Below are 27,513 nucleotides of genomic sequence, written 5' to 3'. Positions count from 1 at the left end.
TAAATGTTGGTAGAAAAACTTTGAAAGTACAGGCTCTTTCTTAAAGCCTGGCCTCTATTTTTCTGCTGAATACAAGAGTGGGTAATTACATCGATTATAAGGCATTGATGATTCAAGCTTTTACTTTGGTCCTTGCTTTTTCAGAGGCGGTGTTGCCCTTTGTCTGAATGCTCAAGGAAGACGAAATGGGGAAGCCCTAGTGCGATTCGTCAACCCTGAACAGAGAGACTTGGCATTGGAAAGACATAAGCATCACATGGGTAGCAGATATATTGAGGTAAAGAACTACAGCATGACAACATATCAGTACTACTATGCTGAGAATGCAGCCAGCTGTAAACTAGTGCAGTATTGTAATATTGTGGTCTACAGACTTACTATAGAATCAGGAGGGTGGGGGGGAGTTATCTATCACTAACTTTGGGTGGTATATTAAAAAGAAACTAAGGGAGTTAGGTTCCCAACTCCCATTGAAAGTCAGTGGGAACTGGACCTCTACCCTCACTAGCTGCTTCTGGAAATCCTATGCTCCATTTGAGTTTTAAAAGTTACTTTTGTTAATTCTTTAATGCTGGACAGCTATAAAAAATGAGATATTCTGAAGTTTTACAGAGCTCTGGAAAACTTTATCTTTCAGTTTAGCATTGACCATTGAATTTCTTTTGGTTGTTTAAATATAACCATTTTGTTGGTTTTAGGTTTATAAAGCAACTGGAGAAGAATTTTTAAAGATTGCTGGAGGTGAGTTATTTTAAGATAAATACATTTACTAAAGTGTAATGTTTACATGGTCGGTTTCTACACTTCAGTTGGGTGAGAACATAAAGGACTAATCAAGTGACTTTTTCTGTTTGCACTTCAGAAGATCATAGAGTCAAATACTGGGTGCTTTCCAGTACAAGTAGACAGTCCTACACTAGCTCTGCTTGAGCTGGTGCACTAAAAATAAGCGACATGGCCATGGCGTCTCAGGTGGCTGCTCATGCTAGTCACATGAGTACAAACCCATCCAAATCCCGGGATTCAGAGTTGGGTGGCTAGCCTGAGCCGCCACCTGTGCTGTCACGGCCATGCTGCTATTTTAGTATGCTAGTTTGAGCAGAAATAGTGTGTGTCTGTCTGCCTGTGCTAGGAAGCACCCTTCCAGTTGCTGTGTAGACATACCACAATAATGAGTCCCTTCTGTGGGGTTATTGACAGAATGTCCATGACTAACATGGTCCCAGCTGCTTCTTCCTTAGAGGAAGAAGAGATGCCTAGGTGGTTTCTGCTATGGGAAATTCCTTGTACCTAAGCTCTTGGTTCTCGCTATTTTGAATAGAATAATGTGAAATACTTTCATACACATTCTGTTACTAAAAGTAGTAGACCCAGGAGCATGAAAGAGTGTGGGGGAAAGTCTCCATCCTTGTCAGTTGTTTTGTTGCTTAGTGTTAGCTATTAATCCTCCTGTCTTGTTCTTTAATCATTTTGTGTTGCTCTTCAGCTCTAAGCAACCAATCAATGTGCTAGGGGTAGCTTCTCATCAGGATGTGGTTACTGAGCAACTCTCTGGTACCCTGGCTGCACAGAACTGGTAGTTTATCAGGCAATATCCTTGTAGTTTCCACCCACCTTGTGTTGCTAGGTCTGTTGTTCTTTTTCCTCACTGTTTCCAAACTAAATGGGCACACTTTTATTCTCCCTCCTGCCAGGCACTTCCAATGAAGTGGCCCAGTTCTTGTCCAAGGAGAATCAAGTCATCATCCGGATGAGGGGCCTTCCTTTCACAGCCACTCTGGAAGATGTCTTGGGGTTCCTGGGGCCTGAGTGTCCAGTCACAGGAGGGAAAGAGGGACTTCTCTTTGTCAAGTACCCAGATGGCAGACCCACAGGCGATGCATTTGTGTTGTTTTCCTGTGAAGAATATGCACAGAATGCACTTAAAAAGCACAAGGAGATCCTTGGAAAACGTTACATTGAACTCTTCAGGAGCACAGCAGCAGAAGTCCAGCAGGTTGTAATTACTGGCTACGAAATCCAGATAAATTATTTTTTTCTTGTCATCTTCTAATGTTACCCTGTACTTGTAAATGCAGACATTCACGTTAGGTCTTGCAAAAATACTGTAGTAGGAGCAGCTTTTCTATTACATAAATCAAATTCCAAGAAGACACTATTGATTTCATGGTTTTCCACACATTTGTTGCCTTGATTTTTTTTTTCTTTACACTGCCCATATCATTAAGTAGAAATCATCAGATACATTTCTTTTCCTCCACTTACCCTGCAAGTTTGAGCCAGTTAAATATAAAAATAAAAGTTAAAAAATCATCAGTGGACCCTAAGGGGTGGTTGGGCTTCTTGAAAATCTGAAGCATTTTTCAAAATTGTGGTGCCTAACCACCGAGTTTTTCCAAACATATTTTATATTCTGTTTAATTTTATAAATAGCTTACGAGGGTTGATTAAATTATTGTTTTACTACATGGTTAATCAATCATTAGACTCCTATAAGTTGTTTATACTCATTTATATCTCCCTCTACTGATGTCTTATAACCCATCTATAATACATAATGCTCATATCTGTAACATCTATTATAACTCTTTATAAACCATTTACAGATGGAACCGTAATGTGGTGTATGGTTAAAACTCCGATACAGTCAAGGATTTTGTTTAAAATTCAGTCATTTTTAAGGACACAGAGACCCTGTCTACACTTACCTCTGAGATTCTGCGGCAGTCAACGGGAGTTACGCAAGCTACGCAAAAAACTTGCGTTACTCCTGTCGACTTCTCTGCTCCTCTTCTGTGTGCCATCTTCACTGCACTGCACTGCACTGACAGGAATCGCGTTCCCGTCGACGCAGCGCTACACCACTTGTGAAGGTGGTCTTAGTACGTCAATTTCTGGATTGACTGAGCGGGTCTTCACTGACTGCTCAGTCGATCCAGAGAAATCGATCTGACGGTGGTGACTTTGCCGATATCAGTGTAGCCATAGCCCTACAGTTTTTGAAAAGTGCCTAACACATTTTGAAGAATAGGAATTAAATTCTCAAATTCCCAAGAAATTAAAAAAAAAAAAAAAAAAAAAAAGTCCTGACTTTCCTTCCCTCCCCCACTCCACCTAATTTCTGTGTCTCAAATTGTTTTCATAGATATCTACTGATATTTGTAAAATTTAACCCTGACCCACCTCACTGAAACATAACTTCAGAAAGTAACAATGTATCAAGCTGAGCCTTTGAGATTGCCACATTTAAGGAGAGAACACTTCCGGTTATGGCAGACGGCTTGTTTATAGGATATTGATAGACTTTAGGGTCAAAAGGGACCATTATGATCATTTAGTCTGACCTCCTGCATAACACAGGCTATAGAATTTCATCCAGTAATTTCTGCATTTTTTTTCCTGTTTGAGCTATATTGTATGGTATGCTCTTCCCCAAATAAGCTGTGATGCAAGTGAAAGAATATCTGTTAGATGTTAGTTGTTGGTGTTTACCAACGGTATTGTGCCCATAGACATGATGAGAATAGTCCATTAAATTTGACACGGCTATAGTAAAATCCATTTTGTAAATGAAATGGCACTGGCTTGTGTTTTTATTGTTGTTTGTTGTATCCTTGAAGGAGGATAATTCCTCTGAGCACCTAAAAACTCAAGTCATACTACTCAAGTCTATTTGGCTAAGAAGAAATGCATTCATACTGGATGAATAATGCTACAGCTTGCTTTACCAGAGGGGGTCTCTGGAGTGAGGCACTTATACTGTACTGATCCAAGGAGTAACAGTCCACTTCCGGGAATTGGAGCCCAGTTGTTCATATGGCAACAGGGAGCCCAACCATAGAGCCAGCCTACTGGCTAGTGTTAAAACAGTCACAATCGCAATAGCCAGTACAATAACCAGCTGATAGGTGAGAGATCTTTCCTTTAGTAACGTGTATATTTAGGGCATTAGATTGTTTTGCTTCATTAGAAACAGTACGAGCAGTCTAGGCTGAATCACTGCTGACAAAATTAAAGCCTGCTATTGAAGTGTGCCTCTTATTTGCTGCACCTACCAGTGTAACTTGTTTGTCTACCCTAACTTATTTTATTACTCATACTCTGTAATTAGCTTTTGAACAATAAAGTCCCAGCAGCATCTTCTGGCTGTGCATGGTGTTTCCAATTATCTCTTTCTCTCTCGCTTTCTCTTTTTGTCCTTTGGGAGAGACCAAAGAGCAAATAAAATGTTAACAATGGGGGAATGAGAAGAGAGGTCTTCCACATCTTTTACTCTTCTTTATTCAGGAACTCTACACTGTGAATATGGGAGCATTGAATAAGTAGTAGTAATATTTAGCTCTTGTAAAGTGCTTTACTATGGAAAGCAGGAGAGTAGAACTTTTCTTTACTTTAAAAAGAAAAACAACAAAAAAAACTTTTTAAAGATACATAGCTGAATGTGAATTGGCTTAATTTAATGAAGTATCTGTAACTGGTAATTGTACGAATTTTGGTACAATTTATCAGTGAGACTGATGTTTTTCAAATGCTGCATTTTGGGATCCTGTAAAAGAACTAACTATAATCTACCTTTGCCTTTAATTTAATGGGTTTGGTAGAAACCTAAATGGACCCTTCTAAATTTAAATTTGGCAATGGCTCTATTTAGATCTTTCTCCTGTATTTGAAACTAAAAAATGTCAAAACAGAGGTGAGGGGGAAGCCAGGACTATTTTATATATACAACATTTTTTGCCATTCTAAAACAGTTGATTATATGTGAATGTCTGGAATGGTATGCTGAAGATCCACTTGCTCCTAACATGGCATTTTAATTCTTATCCATCCACTTATGTTTTTTTGCCACCAGGTGCTTAACAGATACTTGTCAACACCTTTGATCCCCACTCTTCCAACTCCTATTATTCCTGTGATCCCCCCACCTTACACCATTGCCACTGGTAGCATCCGTGACTGTGTCCGGCTTCGTGGCCTTCCTTACACAGCTGGCATTGATGACATCCTGGAATTCATGGGAGATGCGAGAGCAGATATCAAACCACACGGAGTTCACATGGTCCTTAATCAACAGGTAACAGAACTTTGCAGGGAGGATGGATAGCCTTCTGGTTAAAAACCAAGACTGGAGTCAGATCCGATCTCTCTTCCTGGCTCTGCCTCCGATCTGGTGTGACCTTGCAAAAATAACACCACATTTTTATACCTATTTCATCATCTGTAAAACAGGGATAGCGCTTACTGTGATCTTAGGTGTTGTGAAACTTTTAATAGCTATCACTGATTCCTGCTGTGTGGATCAGACACAGCGGCGGGGTAAAGGGAAATCGATGATTCTGAGCTCCACCCCTTCCAGGATTGGTAGGGGAGGAAACTGTGGGCAGTCATCTCTACTGATGGCTCTGCACTGGTGGCCATCTTTAAAACTTCCCGCACAAGTAGGTGCAATGTTGTGGGAACCATAGAGGGTAGAAATGACACTTTAAATAATATCCCTGCTTAGCTGCTGGGTTTACAGAACTGTAGTGGGGCAGTGAGCCTGGTCTGGCTACCTGAGTAGCAGCAGCACAAGCTGGAGCAGCAACAGTGTCAATGGAAAGCGGCATTGCCCTGTTCCAGGGAGTTCTCACATAACACGCCTATTTTGGGGTGTGGTACACAGGAAGCCCTCAGGTTTTTTTTGTACAGCTGCTAATTTGGGACTGGTTTGAAGATTAAATCTTAGCTTTTGTGAAACATTTTGGAAGAAGAGAACATTTGTAGTTTGGTTTGAAATGTCTCAAGATTTTGTAGGCTTTTTGTGGTAGATTCAAAATGACAAAGTGTTCATTTCTAATTTAATAATTCTGTTTCAATTTTTGGGTTTATTTCAGAGGCTTACGTTTTGTTTCCCCCTGCAGTTTCTTCCATTTTTTTTACTAGTAGAAATCTTCTAAATGAATCTTTCTCCCCTGTTTTTTTCTACCAAAAGGAGGGAATGAGAGAGACCCTTTCCACCCCAAAAATTGAACATTTATATTTTGTTTAAAAAATGCTGTTGAAAAATTAATTTTTTTAATAAAAACCAATTATCGTTTGTTGAAAAGCCATTTTTTATCAGGGTTTTTTCCGGTCTCTGAGCAGAGCCATGGTGTCCTATGCTCCAGAGTACCACAACCTGGGAATCAATTTGTAACATGGCTTTATAGTTTACTGAAGTAAGGTTTTTACTGTATGCTTTTATTGGCAAAGGAATTGGTAGTGTGGTGTTTTGCCTCCATTGCTAAATATAACCAACGATTTAAAGAAGTAAGTTTGACAATCCACTCCTTGAAATTATTAGTGGTTGAGCCATTGGCAACAGAGGGGAAAAAGCTGCAGGGTGTCACTAAATACTTGGTCTTAACATTTGTCTGAAATTCATGCGTCCCTTTTGCTCAATTCCATAGGGACGACCATCAGGTGATGCCTTTATCCAAATGAAATCTTCTGACAGAGCCTTTTTGGTGGCCCAGAAGTGTCACAAGAAAATGATGAAGGACCGCTACGTGGAAGTGTTCCAGTGTTCAGGAGAGGAGATGAACTTTGTTTTAATGGGTGGCACTTTAAATCGTAGTGGCTTATCCCCACCGCCATGTAAGTTACCATGTAAGTCTCCAATTCTTCTGCTCTCTGCTGCTAAAGGCTGACATGTGGTAGGTGCTCAAGCTCTGTGGCCTTTCACCTTTTTGACTTGGGTTTTGCCATGATCAGTAATCATCCATCTGTATATAGCTGAGATTGGAAGTTGTTCCTTTGGGGCAATAATGGGAGTGATTTGAAGCATTTTTATTATGTTTTCGGTGGTGAATAGATGTCAGAGATGCCTCGCCAGTGAATTTGTTGCGCACTTTGCTTTTACGGGTGTACTGTTCTTCTGAGCTCTGCAGTAGACTTGCCTGTAGTGAAACCTGTTTGGAATTGGATTTTTTTTTTTTTTTAAATTGGAAGAAATTCTTTACTATAGCTGCCAGTGAATGTTCTTGCTATTCTTCCTCTGAGCATTGAGAAGGTGCTACTCTTGGGGATAGCTTGTTTTTGAAGGAAACCTCCATTGGGATACATTTCTAATGGACTGGGGTAGTGAAATTGGATGGATTTTACTGGCTGTCATCTGTGGACAGTATTACTATCCCTACTATATACTGAACACTTCCAGCGAATAACAGCTTTGTCTCTTTCTTAAGAATATATAAATGCTACAATGATTATAATTTAACATTTGGGGCTTTATTGAGAGCTGATGATTTCCATTCAAAGTAGTCTGATTACCCAATCACAATGCGGACAGTGGTGTGTATTTTCGAAACATTAAAATATAGATGACCAAATTTTCAAAAAAAGCTAGGTGTGCAGTCACATGCTTAATCCTTATATGTAAAACAGGTATCTGTGCATGCAAATGCATCTAATTAGTCATTTGTATTTAAAATTTCCTGATATGCTTGTCATGTTGTAGTAGTTGCATGCAGACTGTTGGTTGAAAATTGCAGGTACACTTGTGTACCTAACTTCTTTGAAAATCTGTCCCACAGAGAGCAACTTCTGCTAGAAGGAACAAAAAGTGTAAGTGTGTGCATACATGCGTCCAATGCCCTGCATTATCTATACACATGGCTTCATGCTTTCTTTGACTAACTCTGCAGCTCCCTATTATCCATTTTAATATGGCTGAAACTACACATCTCAATGCACTTGGTAGGTATTGTTTATTCCAAGTATCCCAGAAATCTTGTCATTCATATCAACATGAAAGATGTCTCCACTGAGAGAGGCTTTAGAGCAGACATTATATGAACTTTAGTTCATTGTGGCCAGATGCTCATAGCATAGATAGTAATCACATTGGAATAAATAATTCTTCTCCCGTCTTATTTTCACCCCAGACAGATTCCTGTTTTGATTGGTCTGTTTTTCTGGTTTGTTTTTAGGTCTTTCTCCACCAGCGTATGCTGCTTTCCAGACAGCTGCAGCAGTGATCCCAGCAGAAGCAGCACTTTACCAGCCACAAGCCCTGTTATCAACAACCAGGACTCCCCAGGCCTCGGCTGCTGCCCCTCCAACTGTTACATACTACCCGGCTCAGGCTGCTCAGCTTTATATGAACTACACAGCTTATTATCCCAGGTACAGTTGGGCTTGGTTGCCTTTTGCTATTTGATCTCAGAATCTACTTCTTTATATGAAGGAAACTATTGGGTCACCTGTGCATACCTTTAATTTGTATTTCTGATCTTGACAATCCTGAGAGTTGCGGATGTTTATGGACAGGGGCCAATGACTGCTTACGTGGCTTCATCTTGACCTCTTACTGGGGCTTAGCCTTTGATGGAGGGGGTTGAGCATCTTTCAGGCAAGCAACGATGTTTTAGACACTGGTTCTACAGTGCTATGTGAGGTTTGATTACAACTCAGTAAGTATGCTGGTGCTAGCTTTAATTTAGCTAGTGTGGCTAAAAATAACATTGAAGACATGCTGGCAGAGCCATTAGCATGGGTTGTACAAATCTTCCCAGAACCCTGGGTACATACCTAAATTCCTAGCCCTCGCTGATGTCCATGCCACCTCATTTTCACGCCTCTTTTTAGCTGTGCCAGCTAGTGGGGTATGCCTGCAGAAGCTGCAGTCCCACCTCCGGTTGCAGTATAGACATATACCCATTGTCAGTGTTTTAAAGAGCCAGTTCATTGTAGTAGGAAGAGCCATTATCTGCTTGTCTGGTGGTTTGGACCTATTGATTTGTATTTACTCTGATGTAGCCCTTCGTAGGTCTGCAGTAGGGTTGGGAATGAAGAGCATTCAGGAGCTCTTCCCCCAATATTGAATATTGAAACTTCAGTGAAATAGGTTTGAGACGGGCCATTCTCCTACTCCAAGCCCTAATGCCTCCCATTGGTCACTGATGATCATTCTGCTTCTCTTTCCTTTTCAGTCCTCCGGTATCGCCTACCACAGTGGGGTATATTGCAGCTCCTCCTGCAGCTGTAGCAGCTGCTGCCTCAGCCACACACACTCCGATGCTGCCCCAGCCTGGAGCTTTAGTTCGTATGCAGGGCTTGCCTTATAACACAGGAATGAAGGAAATTCTCAGTTTCTTTCAGGGATACCAGGTTAGTATCCAGTCCCTCACCTCAACGTTGTCATCTACCTTTCTTTGACTTGGACTATTGTTCTGTGCCAATCTTAGCAAATCTTTGCTGTGGGGAAAGGAGGATGTAAATCTTTGCTGGCTATGCATTCATTGTCATATGGGCGACGTCTGAACTGCACACCACTGGCGGCGTGATGCAGGGTACATGTAAGTACACACCACAGTGAACAACAGGCTGTGTCCACACTGCAGTGTGCAGTTACGTGTGCCAATAAAAGGCTCTCTCAGGGTGAAGGTAACGGAGAGAAGTTGGAGCCTTTACCCACTGCCTCCCCGCTGCCAGAGTCTTTACCCACCACGTAGTCTTTCCCTGCAGTGGGGAAAGGCTTTGGCAGCAGGGAGATAGCAGCACACTATGCCACTAAGAATAGCAGTGTAGATGGGGAGGCACTGCTTTGGTGTATAGGGAGCTATGTAATACATATTCAGAGGGTTTAGGTGTGTCTTTACTTGCCTAAGCAGTGCTTCACCGTCTACACTGCTGTTTATACTTATGCTAGTGAGGCATGCAGAATATGTACTCTACACACTGCTGTAAGGAGCGTGCAGTGTAGATGTACCCAGGGTCAGCCAGTGGTGTAGCGTTACATAGTGAGTAAGACAAGTTTTACAATAAGCACATCCCAGGATGTATTTATGGCAATTTCATCTTTTGTTAGTTGTGGCAATTTCTGATTTTTCTCTCCAAATTTTAGAACTGTGACCTGATGGTCAGACAGGAGTGAATGATAATTTCAGCACTGAGAGGCTCCCTCTGTGAACTGGGTGGGGAAGAATTGAGCTGCATTTGTAAAATGAGGGTGATACCAATCTATCTACCTGCCTCAGAGGCATTTTATAAGGCCTAATTCCAGTTAACAGCAAAATATAGCAATCTACCATTAAAAAAAATATATATATATGTGCTGCATCCATGGGATATCCACATATTTGAACGTGTAGGTTAGTACTCCTCTACATCTTCTTGCACACATACCAGATGAGCTTTGTTGATACACTTGCTATCTAAATCTATGTACTTTAACTGAACACCTGCAAAGGCAAAAATCATCTGTTTAAATTACCTCCTGAATAACGTTATGTCTATGAATAGCAATAAATGGTACAGATTCCAATCTTTTGCTAATAGGGATGAAATTTTACTGAAAACTTGGAAAACTGTAAAACTTAATGTAGATTACATTGTGTCTCAAGATACCATCTATGAAGCTTACAAATAATGAGTAAGTGATTCTGTTCAGCCATACTAGTACTGTTGCTGACTTTTACTTGCATTTAGAGACTGCAGTGCAGATGGGTTATTTTTTGTGGGCAATGGCAAAGTTCAGGCAAGGAAAATACTCAGAATAAGGAGACAATCATTGTACGTTAATTTCTCCAAGGTTCTTAAAGGTCCACAGTAGATTATTTTGTAGTGCAAGGTGTCAGCCATGTGATCTTGTTTGTGCCAGAGAAAATGCTTAGGTATATATCTTAGGAGTGATCTCTCTGCCCTGGTCTACACTGACCTAGTGATTCGGCGGCAGTCGACGGGAGTTACACAAGCTACGCAGAGTAGCTTGAGTAACTCCCGTTGACTGCTGTGCTTCTCTTCTGCGCAATGTCTTCACTGCACTGCACCACTTGAGGGGGTGGTTTACCAGCGTTGACTTCTGGATCGATTGAGCAGGTCTTCACTGACCGTTCAATCAATCCAGATAGCTCGATCTGCTTTGCCGCCGTCAGTATAGACATACCCTCTCATAATTATGAGTGGGAAGAAAATCAAGTCTTCTCCAGAACTAGTGTTGTCTAAACTGAAGAGATGGCCCATGTGATGGTGTTATTGAAATCATAAGTTAAACGTTACGTATTGCTCAAGTGTTGCTAATTCAGAAAGAATTTTGCTGATTTTACAATTTTGCAGTTAATGGCCTCAAAACCATAAAACTTTAAGAATAAACCATGCACAACTTTTTGAATTCTGCTAAAAAAATTCATCTTACTGTTTTTCTAATCAACTGTGTGTGTGTTTTTGTCTCAGAATTTTTCTTCTAAGGAGAAGTTCAAACCAAATTAATGTGTACCCTGGGTTTTTTTCAAAAATGACAGGTAGCTCTTCAGCTACTACTTATCCATTTATATTGATTTCAATTAACTTAGTTTAAAAAAGTTTATTTTTATTTTAATTTTTTTTCCTGCTAGCTTTTTATATGAGCCTTTATTTTGAGGATGTAGAATTATGTCCTGCATCAAAGCCTCAGGTGGAAAAGTAACTAAATGTGTCAGAAAACGAAAAAGTTGGAAAATGTGTGAAATTTAGACTTCCTCTATCCGTGGATGAGACTGCACAAGAAATTGTTTTTGGATCAATGAACTTTCCACTTCTAATAGCTGGGTGTTATTAACTGAATCTTCAATTTATAGTATACAGGTTTCAGTTCTGTTGCTTAATTTGCCCCTTTCCATCTCCTTAAGTAGAAGGTAGCTTAAAGTGTGTGTGTGTGTGTGTGTGTGTGTGTGTGTGTGTGTGTGTGTGTGTGTGTGTGTGTGTGTGTGTGTGTGTGTGTGTGTGTGTGTGTGTGTGTGTGTGTGTGTGTGTGTGTGTGTGTGTGTGTGTGTGTGTGGCATATTTAAAAAATGTAAATATATAGGAATGTGCTTATAAATCAAAACTAGATTTATACTCCTATTTTAACCTGTTTCCTAATCACAAGAAATAAATCCCCACCCTACTCCACCCAAATATCATTTTAAAAGTGAAGCTTAGTCATTATGACATTTAAGGAGCTGGTTTCGGGTGTGTCTTTTATCCTGTGCCCAGTTGAATTATCTTCCTATAGTTTGAGGTAAGGAATTTAACAAGATATTTAAAGTTTACACATTTTAGTCAGCTACTGATGATCAAAAACAATGACTGATTGAATTAAGTCTTTAGAAAATGCTGTCCTGATTAGATCAGGGTTCAGAGTCTTGTAAAGGATATGAGCACTCACTATGTGATATGCTAGACCCCACATGTTACTTTTTTTTTTTTTTTTTTTAATTTACACACACTGACACACACACACACACACACACACTCCTGCGGTAATATTCTGGAAAAATACTTTTGTAAAAAAAAGATCTGAAGACTTATTGTGTTGGGAAAGTGTTTTGTCTCTGGTAAGAAAATCTAATGTTATCTCCTCCCTCCTTCCCTCCCTCCCTCTCCCCTTCCATTTCTTCTCTTTCTATTGCTACCCAGAGGATGTATTGAACGATGCTTCTGGTCCTTTATAAAGTGAGCCCTTGTTAACCACCATTGGCTTGGGTATGATCTTAATCCCTATGTGAAAATAATTGAAGTTGATTTTCAGTGGACACGGAAATTGGATCCGAGATGCTGAGAACAAAGGGTGATTTTTATCTTTGGTGTATTCCTGTCTGAAAGGGATGAGTTAAGTTTTATTTATTTTCTGCTGTTTCTTTGTCTGAATGTCTTTGGTCTTCAAGGGCTTCATGTACTGCATGTATGCACACGTTGCTACTTAACTGAAAGCAGCTTTCATACCAGACCTGCCTCTAACAGAGATATCTTGGCTTACCATGTGCTTGAACAAGCTGGTCTCAACATCAGTACATGCTTCCAACAGTAGATAGCGTTAAAATTATAATTAAATTATATTTCTGTCAGTTTGACTCTTAGTATTGGCTTCTTCTATTTAATAGCCCAGTAAGTTGGTTTCATCCTTATAGCGCCATCAGACTCTCATATAATTTTTTTATTACGTTAAGAATTCCTCTGTCACAGTTAAATATACATGATGCTTTCAGTTATCCTTACAAAAAAATCTACAGAGCAGTTAATATAATTGTCTTTGGAGACGCTTAAAAAAAAAAAAACCCTCTCTATTATATTGCAATGTGCAATATGCATCTGAATTTTAATGCTTAATTCTAGCATGTCACCATCCAATAATCCATGATGTATCTTATAAATATTATTGTATCTCAGTGAATCTTGGGAAATCCCATCATGGCCCAGGACACCATTGTGTTAAGCATTGTAAAAATAACAAAAAGACTGCCCCAGATAGCTACAGTCTAAGTATAAGACGAGACAATATGAAGATACAGATAAAAAGACAGATGGGGAAACACAAGGAAACAATGAGACAATACTGGTCAGCATGATTGGCCGTGGTCTCAGCACATCAGCTCCCTAACCTATTGTTAAAATGTTGAGGGATTTGAAGGACTATGAGCATCTCTGTGGATATTTATTGTGAACTCCTATCATAACTTGAAAATCTACTACTTCAAGGAGAACTGGATTTCTGGGATTTTATTTTTAAAAATAAAAAAACATTTTTCAGCTCCTGAGACAGTGTGTGTGTCAGGGAGAAGGAATGGGGGGGATCCGAGGTGGATGATTATATTTATATTATATATATTGAGTATAGTATAGTATAGTATATATTGAGTATAGTAAACTGTATTCAACTAGTTAGATCACTTCAGCCCAACATTCTGAACAGCTATCATTAAAGTTGAAAGGAATTAAGTACATGGTAAGTGAAAGATTGGAGAACTGCCATAATGAGCACTTGTAGCAATACAGCCATGTTTTTATACAAGGGTAAATACATACCAAGTAAGTAAAGGTACATAAATAACCATAAAAAAGAGGGGAAAAGTGACATGTATTTGCTAAATCTGTTGTGTGTTGTACACTTGAGCCACTAAGGAAATGTAAGGATAATTAGTCTTTTTATGCTCACTAACTGAATCAATGAGATTAATGGGAACGTTCCTAGACTCTAAGAAGAATCCAAGCTTTTGATGCTTGCTATTTTCATTGAGGGAAGGAGGGGAGTGGTGCCAGGAGTGGTGCTGTTGATAGAATTGTGATGCTCTGGAATAAACAGACTTGGATGTCAGTTTAGTAATGTTTACTAGAGCACTGTATTTCATTTAGAACTACAGTAAGAAGTGATATGAGCTGGGAAGATTGAATCTGAGGGATTGCAGTCAGCCTCTGAAATACATTTAAAGTTTGGGAGAGTTTTAGTCCTTAATTGCTGAAACAGGGCTAGGGTGGAAACCCAGTGCCTGTTTTTAGTGTTTTTATATAGGATAGGCTTGAAATACAAAGAATATCCTTTAAATCTGTACTGGGCTTACATATGCCATACTTCATCTGTAGCTGTAAATGGTTTTTGCAGTGTATTGATCCTCTGACTCTTCACAGACACAGAATTCAAGTCTAATTGCTTTTTTAAAAAAAGCAGTAATGAGGAGGTGGGGGAAACTGACTGGTGGCAAAATTCCAAGAGCCTTAACAATCCATCTCTCTCTCTCTCTAATATCAGCAGGCTTCACTGTTGCTGATTTCCCCTGGATTAAGCTTTGGCTGAAATGTATGCTTGAACAAAGAAGTAGTATCTACTTCCTATGGATCCCTTTTGAAATCCGACACCTTTTACAGTCCTAGAGGGATAGCTTCTTCATCCATCTCTGTTGCATCCTCTAGCTGCCAATTATAGTCACAGCATCTCTTGGGGGGAAGGAAGGGGATACAATCTTGTTTGGCATAGCTTTACGGGCAAGCTAGCAAGCAGTAGACAATATTGTCTGACTTTCCCCTCGAATGGAACACAGCCATAGCTCTCAGACCCATACTGTTTTGGGTTTGAATTTAGATTGATCTTTCAGTTAGAAGCACTACCTGCAAGGAGAGACGTTCTCTAAAAATTGGGATAGTAAATTTTGCTTTTTACCATTGCTGTCAGATAGCAGCTTGTCACACTTTAAGCAATATGGTTAAGTGACACCATTTTTAAGCGATCTTTAGTAGATAATTGGAATGATACTACAGGTGTCTCCTTCACTATCTTTTCCACCAAATGTTTAAGGTTGTCTCTGCTGCTGTATTATGACACATTGCTTCAATACCAAATACACCTAGACTGAATCTGAGTCTCAGATTTTTGTGAATTCCTCCTCTCCCTAGGACCTTTTCTTTGGTGTGGGCTCACATTCACAGTGTAGACTTTCCCAGCAAACTCTTCTGGTGACTGGCTCTTTAAATCTGGAATAAAATTGCTGCAGCTGCATCCCTGAAGTGGCCATTTTGCCTCTAACTGCTGCAGGTTGCAACTCCTTTCCAGATGGAAACTATTCCTGGCTCCTATTATGTTTCCCCTTGGTTTTTCCTATTCCCTTAGGGCTTAACTAAAATCCGTTTCCAAACCATTTAGTTAAACCAGTGCCCAAATTGTGTGTAGCTAAGCCCAATTCTGTTTAGGTAGCAGATACTTCCAGAGGCATTAAAAGAAGGTCAGGGAAGATGGAATTCAGTGGGGCTAGTGACATAATGGGAGTAGTGCACTAACTTTTTGCTTCTAAAGATTTTAGGTTCAAATTAATTTTTTAGGAAAGACGTGGAAAAGCAGCATAGTCTCCTAACCACAAGCGATCTCTGCATAAGATAATAGCATAGCAGAAGTATTGCTGGTCAGAAATGGTAAATGTTGGGAGAGCCGTGTGAAGGATGCTTGTCGTGTGGCTTGTATATCATGTGTATCAAACTAACATTTGAAACAGCAGAGGGAATGTTTTTCAGCCAGAGAATGTCACTCTTGGGGTGGACAGAGGTAAACCAGCAAAAGTAATAGCCCCTTGCTTACTGCTAGTGACGGAGAGGTAAGTCCACATAGTTGGTACATGGGTTTGCAACTCTTGATTCAACTTTTCCTTGGGACACCAAGTACTACGTACAATGCTGTGACTAGCCTCTTAAAAGCCATAAAACTTTCATACTGAGGAACTGCAAGAAAACAGACAAACATGGGGCAGAGAGAAGGAAACAATGGTACAAGAATGTCTTTAAATGGAGTGCAGGATCGAGTAAATGTAGAACTGTACTTGTTTAACAGGACATACCTGAGAGAGAACTTTTGTCAACCAGAGGATGGATTAACTTTTTTCTTCTTTTATATTTAAATTTTTGCCAATTCATATTAGGACACTAGAAAAGACCTACTGAGTCTGAAAATCCTCATGATTTGGTCATATGGGTTGCTGCTACCTCTTCCGTCAGCCTTCATAAATCTAATTTCTGAAGGAGATCGCTCAATGTGAAAATCCCACTAGTCAGTCTAATAGATTCTGAAATAGCAGCCTCATTAAAGTAGCCACTAAGAGATTGATCCTGCTCCCATTCGATCTGAATGAGCAAACACTTTTAATATAAATTGATTTACCTCTGCTTGCTAAAAGGATAGACTTCTTCCCCCAGTTCAAACCAGCTTCGCTACTTACTGAAATTCAGTCCTTTTGGTACCAGCACTCTCTTCCTGCCACAGGCATTTTTCACCCGTCTTAGTCTTATGTCTGTGGCCACTCTGCGGTGTGACTTGCCTTTTTTTCTAGCCCATAAAGATCCACCGCTTGTTGTTGCTTTGTATTACTTTCTGCTTCCAAGCTACCCTCTTGGTGTGAACTTTACTTCAGACCTGGATCCCATCCTACCTATCCACTGGAAAACCAGTAGTACAGGTGGGCACATTGAGCACCATTTCCTGCTGCCCTTGAGTCTCAGGGTCAAATGAGGAACTCTTTAAAGAAACCTGGTGGTGGTGTGTGCAGCCTCTTCTTGCCTCTTTTCATGTGCCTCTCTCCACTAACTTCAGCTGGATTTGATGGCCACCTCAGGGTGAAAAAGGAATTTTTTTGTCACTGATTGAAGGAAAATGTGAAGGAAAAATCACTCCCTAAGAAGCAGCTCCATCCTCTTCATCTTTATCAATAAACACACCTGTTCTGTCAAATACAGGAAAAAGAGACACTGGTTGATGGAAAAACATTTTCAATAGATCAGTGGTTCTCAACCAGGGGTACACGTACCCCTGGGGGCATGCAGAGGTCTTCCAGGGGTACATAAACTCCTCTAGATATTTGCCACAAGCTATATAAAAAGCACTAGCAAAGTCAGTACAAACTAAAATTTCATACAGACAATGACTTGTTTATACCGCTCTATATACTATACACTGAAATGCAAGCACAATATTTATATTCCAATTGATTTATTTTATAATCATATGGTAAAAATGAGAAAGGAAGCAATTTCTCAGTAATAATGTGCTGTGACACTTTTGTATTTTTATGGCTGATTTTGTAAGCAAGTAGTTTTTAAGTGAGGTGAAGCTTGGGGGTATGCAAGGCAAATCAGACTCCTGAAATGAGTAGAGTAGTCTAGAAAGGTTGAGAACCACTGCAATAGATGCTTGTTTGGTTGATGAATAATTGGATAACAAGGATCTGCTGCTGCTATAGTGCAGTTGAGAATAAGCTCTCATCAATAAAATTGAGTCATCTGAGTGAGTTAAAAATGCTCACTGAAGAGCTTGTCTTTGAAAGCGTAACATCTATATTCAGGATAGGGGTGTGTGGGGTTAAACTTGATATGTCAGTGGATTTATAAAGCTATTCAAAATGGCTTCCAGTTCTATTCATTCATCTCATCTGGGATTTTCAAACTGGTTTAACTCCTGTTTACTGCAGTGGAAGCAGAATTAGGCCCACTCTGAGTGTGTTTGAAAATTTCATCTTTTGCCTGTATGAATGAACAAAGACAAAGAACATGCTATTGTACATGACATCTTTTCAACAGCAGGAAACTGGGGTCTTGGCAGTAGTTTTGGAGCTGTCTGCTTTCAGAGATTGACCTGTGTAACGTTGCTTTTTGTCATCAGCACAATATGTGGATTAGCCAGAAGTCATCCAATGCCATAACAGTGCATTTTTATATTATTGTATAATTATTCCACTATTTTAGGTTGGTAAGGGACAAGTCTTGAGCCTAAATTAAGAGGCTTAATGTTAATGATATCTCCCTTCATTCAAAACTAGCAACATTGCAATTTCACTTTGGACACATGGGTTATAAGCTGAGCTCAGGTTGTTCCACTTTAGTTCATCCAATCTAGTAGCAATCTATTTTGGCCTTGCTAGTTTAGGAAGCTTCTGAAATCTAGCCAATATTTGAAACACTCATTTAATGCTCTATCTCAAGAAGTTTGGAGTAGCTGTCATTTTTTCACTAGGGAGACAGTCTCTTTTATGACCTCTCCTATTGCATTATTTCCCTAACTTGATTTATAATCATGCCTTTTTGTAACTTTTTAAGTTGGAGTTGTTCAGAAGCACTTACTACTCCATAACCTCTGTTTAATTAACTTAATACAATCTCTTCTCTTACATGCCTGTCCTCTAACTAAACAACTCTGGGAAAACAAAACAAAACACTAGTTACTCAAGTTTCCTGCACACTTGAGCTCATGCTTTAAACCAATCTCTCTTCTTGCCATTTCTGATTCATTGTAATTTTCCCATTCCCCACTGTTTTCTCATTGCTTATGAATTTCAAGTACCTGTTTGGTTTTTTAAAAAAAATACTCTCTTACTAGAGCTACAGGCTTTACCTACTGTAAATCTGCTGATAATTTATACTATCTAAAGTATGTACTATATTGAGACATTCCTTCCAAAGAACAAACTTACTTTTTGTAGATTTGTTTCAAGGGCAGGTCTGGTAGCTGATAATTAATATTTGCACAGCCTCGTTGCCCTGGTAGAGACTATCTAGAAAAAACATTGTGTGTTTGTTTTTTACTTAATGGAGTGGGTCTAGATGTGAAGGTGGCTAGAAATCTGTAGTGAAGATTGCGGGAATTCTTTCTCTTATGGTCTTTGGGCTCTTGGATGTTGTTTTGTGTGTTAGGTGTATGAGGTGTTCTTTAAATTTCACTTTAGGTGTCTATAAAGCGTTTTGTCTTTTTTTATTTTCTTTTATAAGTACAATATTTATTCTTCCCTATAAACTGGCAGGAGACATTTTCTGTGTCGAAAGGAAGAAAGGGCAGCATAGCACTAGAACCGGGTGTTTGGGAACAATGCATGTCGAGGAAGTCATTTCAAAAAAGAAAATTCTGCCTCTGACTGCAGAAAGGACATCATGTAAAATGGGTTACACTTACCTATTTGCTGCAAAGCAGCATGAACCATGCCAGTAGTCTCCACGGCATAGTCAGGTGTTCTCTGGCATTATTTTCTTTCTAATGTGCACGCTTCTGGAGAGAGGCTGTATAAACCGGCATTTGGTCTCATCAGCCAAAGTCCGTTTTTATGACTTTAGACACAGACAAGCACCATGGCCCAATAACAGCAAGCCCTTCTCATGCATGGTTAAGGTCTTTGACCGGATTCTCCTCACTTAGACCTAGTCTATACAAAGCTTTTGTACTGGTATAACTTTAATGGTTAGGGATGTGATTTTTTTTTAAACCAAAATAGTTATACTGGTATGACATCAGTGTGGACTCCGTTATATCTGTACAAAAGTGCTTTACAGCAGCATAGCTTGTTAGGGTGACCAGATGTCCCAATTTTTTTAAAGGGACAGTCCCAATATTGGGGGTTTTGTCTTATATAGGTGTCTATTACCCACCCCTCATCCCCATCCCGGTCCTGATTTTTCACACCTGCTATCTGGTCACCCTATAGCTTGTACTCCTTCCTGTATGGGAGTGAACTATATCTATTCAAACACTTTTATTCCCGTATAAATGCATCCACACATGGGGTTCGTATGGCTTTAGCTATGTTGGTGCTAGGCACAGAAGTACAACGTTTGCTTTTGTGAATGGACAAGGCCTCACACTGGCTTTTTCACCAGTGTAACTCACTCGGCTTCAGTGGTGTTACTTCTTCTTTACACCCTGTAAGTGAGATCAGAATTGTTCCCTGGTCTTTCCTAATCCTTCCTCTCCCCATGTCAATTTGTGCAGTCTCCAATTCCCATGAGATTCTCTGCTGTAACATAATATAGCTCTCTGATATGCAGACTTGATATCATTTGTTATGTGGCACATAATTCTCAATATCTATTTGCTGTTGTCCTATGACTATTAAGGAAAAAAGGGTCTTTGATTGTTTAAATTTCCTTATTAAGGAAGACTTGCATTACAAAAACTACTGTATACAGAATATAATCTCTCCCATACGTCTTCCATAAACCTACCTCCAATCAACTCTTCAAATAATGTATTTTATTGATTGTATATAAGCTGTGTGTGTCAAATTCACTTTGTCTCCTGCCAGTTACTATAGCTGATGCTCTTAATTAAGGTTGCAAATGTAGTCTGTGTGGCTTGCTGTACAAGAACTGTTCCTTTTATTGCTGATTATCGTGTATCACACTTGTACTGTAGTATGCACCTGATGACTACAATGGCCTTATTCAGCTGAACGATCAAGCAAGGAGTGTGTTACAAGCACCGAAAGAGTGGGTCTGTTTGTAACTGTTTATAACTTCCAAAGAAGGTAAGACGGGACTGGCAGAAGCTGGGTCTCCAGTGGTGAACGGGAAGGGAAATGAAGGGCTTGGTGAGGTGGAAATTGTTTTTCCTTCCTAGCTTGTGTTTGGGAACCTCGCTCTAACCTTCCCTGCTCCTGTCCTATAAAAAAAAATCAACTAATCTGGTGAAATTGAGGCCACTTCTGTGATCTGTAGCTGACGGGACAGCAGTGGTAAATGGTGGAGGTTATGTGACAGCTTGGCTTTGTGCAAAGAAATTTCTGTTAAACTTTCACAGTGGTTTATTACTGTTTGCTGAGTGCTTTATGTAAGACTTTTAACCCGGGACATTTATTTATGTTTGTCGAGCATAGCAGGAATACTTCTTCTAACCTTGACTTCAAAAATAGGAAGACACTCTTTTTTTTCTTTTTCCCCTGTGCACGCCCCCCCCCCCCCCTTCAGCTTTCTCCATCTTTCTCTCTCTCTGGCTTATTACACACTTACTGGGAAATTCGGCAGCAATTGACGAGAGTTGCACAACCTACGCAGAGTAGCTTGCGTAATTCCTGTCGACTTCCTAACTTCCCTTTAGCGTGCCGTCTCCACTGCTCTGTGCTGACGGGAAATGCGTTCCGGTTGACACAGCTCTACGCCTTTTGAGGAGGTGGTTTTATTGAATCGACTTCCGGATCAATAGAGTGGGTCTGTTTTGCCGCTCAATCGATCCGGATAGATCAATCTGATGGCGGTGAATTTGCCACCGTCTGTGTGTATATTGCATAGTTGTCTAGAAGTGAATGCTTCTCTGATATCTCTTGCTCACTTTGCACCAGTGAGATCCCCATTCCTTAGAATGTGTTTGGAATGTTGCTCTATCAATAAGGGTGTTTGTTTTCTTTATATTTGTGAGTAAACTTGCTAATAGTGAACTATCTCAGTCCCCCATTGCAGTCTGACCCAGTCTTCCCCAACATACACTTACACTTTGGTCTCTGAGCTGGGACTTCCTTATGAATCATTCACATATAAGAGAGGTAACAGACATTTGAAGAGTGTAATGGATATTGATTAAACTATTAAATCCTTCAATGAACCTATGAAAAAAAGAGCATATAGTTATAGAAAAAATCATGCAATTTGAGGGCACAAAACAATAGTAAGACAAGATACCTTGTTTATTATACTATAGGCTCAAATTATTCTTCTGATTTAACAGTATGAGTGGAACAGAAATTAAAAGAAAAAGTAGGATGGGGAGTTTAACCTTGGATCCTGCAAACTCTTGTGGTTACTGCTTCAGGGTAAAATTCACTCTTGCCCAGGGCCATCCCCAAGACATGGCCCTCAAAAAGGTCCATAAGCATTGTGCAGACCCCTCTGCTCAATGATAGATTATTAAATTATGTCTTGCTTCATTCCCGTGCACAAAGTTTTGCTCCTGAACCTTAAACACTAAGCTAATCAACTTTTGTTCTAAAGACACTTAGATTTATTTTTAAAAATAATTATTCTAATACTTTTTGGAAGAGAAATCAAATAAATCATTTGTGAACTCAAATGGTCCTATTTTAAATTATGCCTTTAAATGTTCAGTTAACATCTGAGTTTTTTCAGCACAGTAACAAGTGACAAAATGTTATTTCCTCTGCCTTGATAGTAATTGTAATGACAATAATGAATGTTGGCATTTGAGTGATTGTAATGCATAGTTGCAAAGGAATTCCAATATGACTTAGAAAGTATTAATGACTTCCATACTATCAAGTCTTTCCATTTTAAAAAATCCTGCTGATTATGTCCTACTGGGCCCCCTACATGGATAATGTTATCATTTGGAAACAGATGACCTGCAAAGAGTTGAGCTAATAGGTCGTTAGGTTAGAGCAGTTTTTCTATAATGCCATTTCTATCAAAGCATTGCATTTGTGTGTCATTTCATTATAAGAGCTGTGGCATTGAAAATTATCACACCTTCTGGGGAGCAAGTCATCTTGAGGCTGTGTAGTCTCTAGTGTTTAAAAGAGTGGGACAGGAAAATCATTGGTTCATTCTGAGCAGATCCACTGACTCACTCTGTAATCCTGGGCAACTTGTTCAGCCTCCCTTGTGTTTCACTCATATCACCTGGAAAATGGGGTTAGGAAGTGGGCCTTGCTACAGCCAGATGGGAGCTGAGTTCTCTCAGACTAACAGACTACAAAATGCGTGGTGGTGCAGTAGTTACAAGCAGTCTTGGACATTGTGGTATGAAAATATCTGGTGCAAACCACCAACAGAGAATAAATATTTTCCATGATGTGTGAGCATATCTCTATCCTCCTCTGAATGAAACTTCAGTTGTAATTCCCAAAATGAATGTATTTACTTACAGTTTTTAAAGTAAAGTCATAGTTTAGTGTCTTAAAGTGCACACAAATGAGCTTGGAAAAGAGTTAATCCAACATAGGTAATTCTGCCTCTTGCAGCCCCTGCAGTCTCTCCTGTCCACCTTCCATGTGGTTTTTTAAATGAGTATCCTGATGATGATGATGATGTTAAAAACAACACAAAAAACCATGCCCTACTATCACTATCATGCCCAACTACCACTATTTTCTTATGGGCATCCTATCTAATACATTGATTTAAAAACCAAAGCTGCTACGGAAACTGCTTTTTTGCTGTCTCCTGTGCTCAGGGGTGTAACCATACCTACCATATGCTCTCAGTTGCATTTGGGCCTGAAGTATGAAATTTATATTCATGACTGACCCTATATACTGTAGCTGTGACTTAATCTGTCAGAGGTGAGCAATCACACACATGTAGGTGCAGAAACATCCGATCTGATTTTGCTAGTGGTCCTACCCAAATTAAGTGCTTCTTCCTCTTTAAGTGCAGTAGTAATCTGAAATCTATAATGCTGATTTCTAAGCCTGACTTGGGCTTCTTCCAGGAATTTTTGTTTAAGATACCTGAAGATTTTTCTGCATGCTGCTTTCCTAATTTACCTTGTTTCTGGAGAGGGAAATGTATCACCTAATGGATCTAATAGTGTCTGTGCTAACTACCCTGATAAATACCTCTAGTTCCTAACACGATTTGTTGCTTATAGCTTAAGACTGCTTTTATTGCATACCATGCATTTGGGTGAGCGAAGTTCTGGTATGTGCTGGCTTTATTTCTACATGTCCATATAAAGTTGGTCAGAAACTAGAATGGGAGGTGGGAGGTAATCAAAAAGTGAGTTTTGCCATTTCTTTTACTTTTAAGCATATACGGTAGCATCATTGCGGGGGGAAGGGGGGACTGTGAATGTTTTTCCTCTTTAAATCTGAAGGATGCAGACTCCACAAAGCAAGTATTAAGCTTGATCTCTCTCTCTTTATTAAAAACAAAATAAAACTGAGTGCGGTGTTCTAACTTATCAAGTGTTTGTGTTCTTTCTGGCACTAAGTTGGCCCCATCTCAAGTTTCCAGCAAATTTATCTCTTGTACTCAGAGTTTTTGCTTCTTTAACTTTTGATTTCTTAACTTGGTTCAGATTTATTAAATCAAATATACAAATGAGATTTCCAAATTTGCCCAGCAAGGGCTTCCAGGATGTCTGGTATGGGGGCACAGAGAAGCTAGAGCACATCTGCTGAGTGGATTCGATTACTCAACATTTTGAGGTTAAATCTTTGAACATACCAGGGCCAGTGTGTCGCCCCAACTAAACTAACTACACTGATGGAATAGTCTCATTTCCCACCACTCTTCCCCTCCCTCTTCCCGCCGTATTAACACAGTTTCCTTTGATTCAATTAAAAAATACTGCTCCAAATTTTACTTCCCTGGTTTTGGGGGATAATTTAGTTCTATTAATTCTCACGCATCTTGTCCTCTCATGCTGCTCTATCCATACTTCCCTTTCTGGTGTCACTGTCTGCCTTTTTTTTCTTTTGGATTAGCATTCATGCTGCTCTAATAGCCCACTGCAGGCTGAGGTTTCCTTGTGTGGCCTAACATTTACTAAATTTTATACCTCTTCTATCTTGGGCTGGTCTACACTTCAAAGTTAGGTCAACATAGCTGCAGTGTTCAGGGGTATGGAAAATTCCTATCCCTTAATGCTAGAGCTATGCCAACCTAACCCCCTGGTATGGATGCAGCTAGGTTGATGGAAGAATGTTTCTGAAGTTCCTACTGTGATGGAAAAACCCATTCTGTCACTGTTGTCTGTATCTATCTATACCACAATGCTGTAGCTATGCCCAGAGTGTAGACACATGGCTTTGCTAACCTTAAATCTAAGTAATCTGAAGTGTACTTCTCTACTAGACTGTCCTCATCGAGCTACTTCTGAATCTTTCTGACTTGTACACCAGCAGAATTCAAGTTCTTTCTGCTCTGAACTAAAAGACACAGCTCTCAGTTCAGTCTTCAGTCCTTTATCCTCCTCCAGGCTTGGCTGTTTGTAGCCATGATGATCTGAAACCTGGCAGATGAACTATTTATGTATAAAATTCTGAATGGCCTTTCTATAGACCGAAAGCAATGAAATAAACCAGCAAGAGTATACGGCGGCGTTGGGATGGAGCCTCCATCTGTGGTTCTTAGTTGTAAGTTTCTCTCCCCCCTTTGTGTTCTTATATCCCTGCAGCTCCACACAGATTCCATCCTCGTGCTTTACAACTTTAGTGGCCAGCCCAGTGGAGAAGCATTGGTGACTTTTCCAAGCCTGGACCTGGCGAAGAAAGCAGTGGCTGAGAAAAATGGACGGCTCCTGGGAAGTCGCTATGTAGAACTCTATCTGGTCTAACCAAAAGACTTTTTTGGGAGGGTGGGGGAAGAGAGGGAAGGGAAGTAATACTAAACACTGCGCCTTTTAATAAAACAAGAAGTCTTCCCTTGCCATTCTTACTGCAGTAAATGTGCCTTCTCAGCCTGATGTGGTAGGGTCTGGGAGTGGTATTTGTTCCTGTATTTAATCTGAAAAATCTCCTGCCCTACATCAAAAAGAAAAATAAAACAAAAACTAGATAACTAATTTCTTTAAGAAAGAAAAGGAAGCTTGATTTCATGGTACTTGTTCAAATACTGCCACCCAGTTAACCCATGAGGCAATGCAACAGCACTTCAGCTATCACAGCCACACGGGGGGGAACTTAACTTTTGTTCTGTAGTGTTTGAAGTGGAAAGTGAAACTTGGTTTGTTCAGATTTTTTTGTTTTAGTTTTTAAGAATTCGCCCTCAGCAAAATGTCTCCAGAAATGGCTACTGAAAGTTGCAGCTTTTTCAAGTTGTAGCATAAATCCTATTGGATTTTTTTGTTGTTTATTTTCTTGACTGGAAGATACCCAGGATGCCACATCCAAATGGAATAGAGGAAGCTTCCTCTTGTCATTGTGTTGTGTAATGCAAAAGCCATATGTCTTTCCTATCAACATACATGCTGCCAATGTGTGAAGCAAAAAGAACCCCGAACTTTTAATTTCTACAGGACAAAAATGGCACATAAACATTGAGTACTAGTAAGTTATATTTTTTATTTAAGCATAATAGCTTTCAGATACTGTATTAAAGATTTTGCTCTAGTTTATGTGCATGCAATGTGTTTACATCTTTAAACTACTTTATTTGTATATTATGAAGCAACAAAATTGTTGAAATCTAAGTCTTCTAGTGCATGCATTTTTCTTTCTTCATGTGTATATATATATAAGCTAGAAAAACTAGTTTTACATCATGTAGCATGTGTTTAAAAAGACATCTGCTGTAGAAGCACTAAATGATTTTGTTTTTACTGTGCCTTAATTCAAGCCTATTCAAAGTGCAATACCAGCAGAGCAAAATGTCATGAGTCCTTTTGTGACAGGCTCATGGATGTCTGTGTACACTGATCTTTTTTTGTTAGTGTACAATTTGAGTTGTGCTGAACAGAATGAATGATGTATGCTTCTTTATATTACAACAAATAAAAGAGATGCTTACGATGTGAGTTGGCTTATTAAGTGCCCCTGTGCCTTCATCCAAACACATCAAGGCCTTGTAGTCCCCCACTAAAGTGTTGGTCGTGTGACCGTTGCTTAGGATATCTTAACTAGCTGATGGAGAATACCGAAATACATCATGTGTAGAAAAGGTAAGTTTGTTTTTTATTTATTTATTCTACAATAGCTAGTCATAGCTCACAATGGGGACAATTAAACTAAGCCATAGAGAATATGGCTAGTATTCATCCAAGTTGGTAGCTCTGAAGTAATAGAAAACAGTCAGGCCCAGTCTTCTGCAAAAGAAACAATACAGAGTTGTTGGCAAGTAGCAGCTGCAACTCAGCCTTCATGTGTTCAGATGGTGTTTTGAAAGAGAACCCAAAGTAAGAGGGTGGCTTGACAGTATCAAATTCATTAATAGTACATTGCAATTGTACAGTAAATTTACTAACCTCTACGTGCCATAACTGGAGTTGCAGGAAGCTTCTGTTGCAGTAACAGGACATTTACTAACAAGCAGAAGATTGCATGTCATCAACTCATGTTGTGGAGTCCATTAACAAATTATTTTTCTAAGTATGCTGTGTGTATGTATATTATGTACAACAAATTCAGATTTTGTATTCTTAGAATCAAACAAACATACATGGATTTTGTAAAACAGTTCAGTCATCTAGCTGTGTAACTTGCCGTACAGTTTCATAAAGGCATAAAATGAGTACATATGAGATTTAGACATTTCCAAAGTTATTCCAGGCAGGTGAAATCTGACTTGTAGCACAGCAGGTGCAATGAGAAATTGCAAATCTGTGACCATTTCCTCCTGCTCTTAACTTAACTGTTACTTATTTAACGTATTAATGTTGAAAAGTCTAATTTATTTAGCCCTTTCCCTTTTCTATGCTTAGATAGTGAAACTAGACTAGTCACTTTAACATTCTGGTTCTCTGCTACTTGATCAAGGTTGGTTGGTTGTGGCTGGGATTCCAGTACCACAGCACAGACTCTAAAGGGGAAGGTGTTGTAATCCAGGAGGAGTCAGCAGACCAGAGTTCTATTC

The 27,513-nt window shown here is 39.5% G+C and overlaps 1 protein-coding gene across 9 annotated transcripts in view; it reads left to right on the top strand.

Moving 5' to 3' along the window:
• The window catches only part of ESRP2 (epithelial splicing regulatory protein 2), a 94,143-nt gene that overhangs the window by 33,730 nt on the left and 32,900 nt on the right, over positions 1-27,513 (top strand). For 3 of the 9 annotated variants that reach the window (XM_067551565.1, XM_067551545.1, XM_067551555.1), the window contains 8 exons: positions 145-277; positions 699-741; positions 1,695-1,996; positions 4,853-5,074; positions 6,429-6,627; positions 7,950-8,145; positions 8,952-9,129; positions 25,121-26,458. In XM_067551565.1, the coding sequence (XP_067407666.1) occupies positions 145-277; positions 699-741; positions 1,695-1,996; positions 4,853-5,074; positions 6,429-6,627; positions 7,950-8,145; positions 8,952-9,129; positions 25,121-25,279 (1,432 nt within the window). In that variant the 3' untranslated portion in view covers positions 25,280-26,458. Of the gene's footprint in view, positions 1-144; positions 278-698; positions 742-1,694; positions 1,997-4,852; positions 5,075-6,428; positions 6,628-7,949; positions 8,146-8,951; positions 9,130-12,396; positions 12,548-20,407; positions 20,520-25,120; positions 26,459-27,513 lie in introns of those variants that run through there. The other 6 variants (XR_010920449.1, XM_067551588.1, XM_067551578.1 and 3 more) reach the window with 6 other exon arrangements.

This window comes from Emydura macquarii, unplaced genomic scaffold (assembly GCF_026122565.2).
Source record: "Emydura macquarii macquarii isolate MOO-44397 ecotype Brisbane River unplaced genomic scaffold, CSIRO-AGI_Emac_v2 contig_295, whole genome shotgun sequence".
NCBI lineage: Eukaryota > Metazoa > Chordata > Testudines > Chelidae > Emydura > Emydura macquarii.
This window is presented reverse-complemented; position numbering and strand designations above follow the sequence as displayed.